The sequence below is a fragment of the Ambystoma mexicanum genome, chromosome 3q, assembly GCF_040938575.1.
Source record: "Ambystoma mexicanum isolate Mex_15411 chromosome 3q, UKY_AmexF1_1, whole genome shotgun sequence".
Taxonomy (NCBI): domain Eukaryota; kingdom Metazoa; phylum Chordata; class Amphibia; order Caudata; family Ambystomatidae; genus Ambystoma; species Ambystoma mexicanum.
The window spans coordinates 244,221,819-244,227,818 of record NC_090926.1 but is presented as its reverse complement, the minus strand read 5'-3'; the positions used below and the strand labels follow the sequence as shown (position 1 = coordinate 244,227,818).

The following is a 6,000-nucleotide window of genomic DNA, read 5'->3' as shown; positions in this document are numbered from 1 at the left end:
CGGTTGGCTTGTTTGAGTTTGAAGTTGGGTAGGGAGTCGTGTGCTATTACATTGAAGGTTCGAGTTAGCCAGGTTTTTATGAAGAATAGGATGTCTGTCCCTCCATCAATTAGCAGTTTGTATATTCTTCCATCACTTGGCAGTTAGTATATTTCTATCATGTTTTTTTTCCGTTTATCTGGCATTGACTAGATTGCAGTGTGTATTTTTGTTTTGTGGGGTTTGTTTGTCCTTTGGTAGTTGCGTTGGTGGTTTAAGTTGATATTGATTCATTTTTCCAGCATATTGTGCCATTGGTTCTGTTGTTTCTGTTTGTTCATTGAGAAGGTCACAAAGGTTGCATTTTGGATGGTTGTTTTCTTCTAGGTAGTCTATCCGCTCACATTGATGGTTCTTTGTGTCGTGCCAATTTTATGTGTGATGAACGGTGTGTTCAATTTGTTTCTCTCAGTTGTGCTTCTGTGGGTTTCTTGTCTGTGTTGGTTTTCTGGCTATCCTCATTGTGTTTACAGTTCTTCTGGTTGGTTGGCTGAGCAAGTGGTAAGCACATTGGTAGTGCGATAAGTAGAGTGATTTGGTCTTGTTGGTTTTTTCCTTCGGAGTTGTATGTTTGTCCTCAAGCATTTTCCTCTTTGCTTGGGATATTTGGGCTATTGCAGCATGCAGTGAAAGTTTTGTGGTGGTGTAGTTTGTCAGAAGGTTTTATAGGGCTGTTTTAGTGTTCTAGCTGGCCAGGGTTCTGAACTGTTTCAGGCATCACACTGCCCCATGATAAGCCTATTCCGGCAGCTATCCTGATCCAAGGGTTGGCCTTTCTCAGTGGTATACTTATCCCTGGTCTAGACCTTATCCAAGGGACAGGGACCTTATCCATGGAACATGGCTATCTAAGGAACAGGGCCTATCCCAGGGGCGTGAGCTATACCAAGGGTGTGAGCTATCTCTGGGGGCGTGAGCGATCCCAGTGGCATTTGCTATCCCAGGGGCATGAGCTTTTCCCAGGCAGAGCTATTCTAGGGCAGAGCTATTCCCGGGCAGTGCTATTCCAGTGGTATAGGGGTGGAACTGTCTTAGGTGGAAATTACCTCAGGGGAGAGTATCACAGTCGTGGTATTATTCCTTGTCCCGGCTTTATTGGTATGGCTTTCCAATGATTGAGGCCTCTTAGTGCTAGGAGCTTGTGATGGGGAGGTATCCCAATGGCATGATCTTCGCGTGAATAAGTCCTTAATGTGTTACCATTCCTAGTTGTGAATCATAGTAGTGATTGTGGATTAAATTGACGAATGGTTTAATGTGGCTTTTAGCCTCTGGATGGTTTGAGCTCCCCTTTTTGAGGTCTTTTTAGGTATTTCATTCACAAGGGCACATGCCTCTCTGTGGTGGTTGTGTTTCACTCTCAGAGTCTTGTGGTGCTTGGGAACCCCAGCTTTTTATGGTTTTGTAGTGGTATCGGGTTCACAGTGGCAAAAGTCTCTCTGTAGTGGTTGTATCTTGGTCTTAGAGACTTGTGGAGTTTGATAACCCCAGTGTTTCGGTGGTAGTGTTCCAGACAGTAGTTGAAGATTCCCAGAGTTTGTGGTGGGAGGTTAGTAGTGGTGGGGTGCAAAGGTCGGGTGGGAGAGTGGTGAGGTTCCGGGGTGGCAAACTTTAGGAGGTGTGCAGTAAGGTGGTGAAGTTGCAGGTGGTCTTGCCCCATCCCATCGCCTTTAGGGGTGAGTCTACCGTCACAGCAGTAGATTTTGCAGAGACAGGGCTTACTGCAGAAAAGTTCAAAGAGATGGAGGAGGACCCCAGTGCTGTGGCAGAGTTTAAGTGTAGCAGGTGAAGAATAAAAAAACTCAAGAACAAGAGTTTAGGGTGGGGCGACAGAAAGCATTCAGGTACAGAGTGGTAGTGTCTTATAGTAGCAAAATTCAGAGTTGGATATTTTGCAGCAGAGTTTAGAGCTCAGAGTGACAAAGTGTCAGAATTTGGGAATTCGCAGTGCCAGAGTTTAAAGTGGCAGAGTCGCACAATGACAAGTTCAAAGTTGGAAGATTCACAGTAACAGACAATAAACAGTTTCAGAAAATAATCTTGCAAATAACTTGTGGAGCAGGGCTTGCATAAACGTTTCAAAAGAACACAGACAACGTTGGTAGGTGTTGAAGTAGTTTGGTTTTGCTGTGTTTATTACAATATATCATTAATGATCCATTAGAGCCAATTTGCAGCAGGTGGGAGTTCAGAGACGCAATGTTAAATGTTGCTCTCATCATTTGAAGGTTTTACGTAATATTCATGCCCAGTCATTTCTTTAATCTTTCAATTATTTAGTAGAGAATGCATGGTTCTCAGGACTCCTGATGTTTCATAATCCATCAGTGGCAGAAGACCAATCTTTATATGCTGTGGACACCGAGAGAACACATCATTGCTCCTAGACAATACCAAGGACTTTAAAGCAGAGACATAATCCTCGGTGGCCTTTGGGCTGAAAGGTTAGGAAAGTGAAACATGTTTATAGGTATTCCGGGATCCTTCTCCCATCGTTGACATATAGGGCCTCATTATAAGTTTCGTAGAACAGGATAACGGCTCCGCTAATGGAAGCGGACCCGTTAAACCCATCCGCGGAATTACGAGTTCCCCTTGCAGGGAACCAGGCGTCGTTACCGGGTCCTGCGAGGGGAAGAGGGAGCTAACAACGGGCCAGTCATAATCAGCCCGTTGTTAGCTCCCTCTCCCATTCCCATTGAGCCCTATGGGGGCTCAGATGGGAATGGGGAAGGTCCAGGCCCGGGTTTCCTAGAGGGAGGAATTACCGGGCCCTCCGAACTTGGAATGGCCCGGTAATTCCTAATTCTGGGAACCCGGTAAAGGAGCCTGGTTTGGGCTCTATAGCTGCCGCCAAACTCGTAATGAGGCCCATAGACTGATAGTATGTGACTCTAGATTGGATGAAAACAAAGTTCAGCTGTCCCTCTATGTTTCCTTTGCTATGCGTTTTACTGCCTCCCTGAGACCCTCAGTTCCGGCAAGTTACTAGCACCTATCTGTAAATGTCTGCATATCTGTGAGATTGCAGGGGCATCTCAGAGCAGGCTTGTCAGCAGTGACCTTCCAGTCTGTGAGAGAATAGAAGTCCCTAAATACAGAAGAAGAGCCCCGGAGATGACTTGCAGATCCTGAATAGCGTCCCGGGGGTCCAGTGCCTTGGCGTGATATGGGGGCCTGCACCCTGGTCATTGCAAGGGCTGAATCCCAGCCTAGAGGCTGCCCTTCTGTTCTAGTAGGCAGCCGTTCCTTCTGTAAGTAGTTGTCTCTTCCTATTTGCATAGACATGCATAATAGCCCAGCAGTTAAGGGGTTAACCTGGGATGATGGACGATAGGATAGAGTGGAGAGGCAGATCCCAGGGCATAGCAAGCATGGTGACTGGGTAGGATATCCTATAGCCCCAGATGGAGGGCATGGCAAAGGGCAGGTTTGTCATGGCAAAGGGCAGGTTTGTGTGCCACAGTTGCATGCTTACAGAAAGTAATTGCAACAGTGGAAAGGAGCATGACTATGCTGTCCTGAAGTCGGTCCATCGCTGTTCTTTGCTTTGATGAATGCGGACGCACGTACATATAGGGAGAGAGGTTTTACTTGAGTATCACCAAAGAAACAGGGGATTCAGACCCCCAAACCTAGCAGCAACACATCTGGCAGCAAGGCAAACTTGCCATCAAAGACACATGGGATTCAAATAATTAATTTTAACAGACCTAAGAAACATCTCTCAACCTCTGCTGTGATGGTAACAAAAGAGTTGCAAGGCTTAAGAAGCATCGATTTCTAAACTATCTCTGAGTTTAAAGGACAAGGATTAAAATGCCAGTAAGACAAATTGGGGAAGTTAGCAGAGGTATCTAAAGCAGCTGAAGGTGGGGTACTAAGGGAAAGGGGCATGAAGAAGTGACGTTGACAGGGGGATGGCGTGAACGTGGATGCTATTAGTTCATGCTCAATGTGATATGTCAGTTGGTTTGATCACCCAGAATAGAGAGCTCAAGTGGCATGGCTTGGTCACCTAATTTGTCTGCTGGCTAGCGTCACAGACTCTTAAGCAGAGTTATGCACAGTATAAGGATTTCTATGAAAAAAACATATTTTGGATCTGCGTTTGAATATACTTTTCTCCAAAGAACATGTATGGCTCGCATCTACATCTGTGCATTTATGATTGTAAAAACACCCCTTCTGGGGTGAAATAAAGTTTGTGGACAGGGTGCTTTCATTTCACAATAATAGCTGCAGTGGTGCCACCGCTTTCCAAATAACACCACAGACTTTCCCAGGAAAACGCACGCATTTCAGTCAAATCAGGAATTGACTAAGTGTGTACGTACATCTCATCAATCAATGTCTTTATCGTCTATTTTTGCTACATTTACCATAGGGATGAGTTTATATTTTTCCAAATGAAATTCTTACAGTTCATGCAAGCCCAGTTGGGAAGCAACTGATGGTCTTGAGTAATTTGCCGGTGGATCCGCAGGTGTTTCCTCAACATTAAATATTTATTCCTGTGAGTTTCACACAATCTGACCTTCCTAATTGAGCTGAAAATGTTCCCAAGACTGACCTGAACGTTTCAGGGCCAGTGTAAGAGTTCAGGTTACCCCAGGACATCTGTTATTTTGCTCTTCCCTTTGGGCAATATGTCCTATTGGTTGTATGACTGCTCTCCCAACCACTATGTCCCTATGCTGAGGGTGCCCCAGGTGGGAGCCTAGTATTGACCTGATGTAAAACTGGTTATGACCTGAGTGGACATTACAGCTGTTGACACTTTTTCAAAGAAGTCCATATAGGACCTTTCCTAAGGAAAACATGTACAGTGTAATCACTTCATGCTACATTGTCTTTAAAGAAACAGGAAACAGAGACCCATTTGCAATCCGGCTTCCGCTGCAGCTATGGCCATCAAATAACTTTGTGGCCTGTTTCAATCAATTTTGCAATGGTTGAGCGCAGAGTGCCAATGTGCTTTGTTGGCGTTGTAATCAGAATTGAGAAAGTCTTTCTGTGTGCTCATTCTGAGTCATGAGTGGTCTCTGAAGAGCAGGAGCCCGACTTCATACTTTGGCTACCATCGTGGGCGTTGTTTGTGGGGAATGAAGTTCTACAGAGTGTCTCCTGCGGTCTTCCCTCTCCTCCCAGTCCTCTTCTGGCTCCCAAGTTCCTCTTAGAATAGCAAAGCGTTCTGAGAGACTCTTTGAATTGGGGAACAGGATGTAGTTGTAGATCAGTGAGGCCAGCACTGCGCCAACACAAGGTCCCACCCAGAAGACCTGTAGAAATGGAAATGTTTTATTAATTATATTTTACTCATGTAAATATTCACTAGGCAAAAGTCAAGCTCTTTTTTGTAGTAAAGTCAAGTAGCATCTCTTTTAAAAAATATTTTGAAATTATTTTTGCAACATTTCTGTGTGAAATGAGTGCTTGTGGGATGTAAAGGACAATACTGTGCTGACATCAAATCTGAGATACTCCTGTTGCATAAAGGGAGTTTCCAATTGTGCATACATGGCCTTGTGTTGGAATAATGTAGTTGTATTCAAATAGTTGCCTAAAGAACATACATGGGAATGGGATTGTAAGTGAATCTATATGATAATGAGAAAAAAATAATGATGCAAAGGAATTGGGTTTTATATTCAGCACTCGGGTCTGGTCAGTCTTGAATGATATGCGTGCTGTCATAATGGAGAAAATAAGCTTGCCACATGGTAGCAGTATTTTACTTGGAGGCTAGATTTCTGCAGTTTCACCACACAGAGTTGTAATCTCAATCACATTGCCAGAGGCATATCTATTTATTTATGTTTGTATTTGTGCTTAGTCAACATATGACTTTTCACAAATTAGATTCAAACAAATAAAATAGAACCAAAACTACATACACATAATTTAAACATTAACCAATAATAATTTCCAGTTCCTTCAACATTCTTAACAGTTCCAAGG

The 6,000-nt window shown here is 44.0% G+C and overlaps 1 protein-coding gene across 1 annotated transcript in view; it reads right to left on the bottom strand.

The window, feature by feature from the left end:
• Positions 1-2,137: 2,137 nt before the first annotated feature.
• Positions 2,138-6,000, bottom strand: part of LOC138582396 (aquaporin-2-like) — a 111,278-nt gene continuing 107,415 nt past the window's right edge. Inside the window, exon 4 of the mRNA XM_069653662.1 lies at positions 2,138-5,321. Within this exon, the coding sequence (XP_069509763.1) occupies positions 5,106-5,321 (216 nt within the window). The 3' untranslated portion in view covers positions 2,138-5,105. The remainder of the gene's footprint in view (positions 5,322-6,000) is intronic.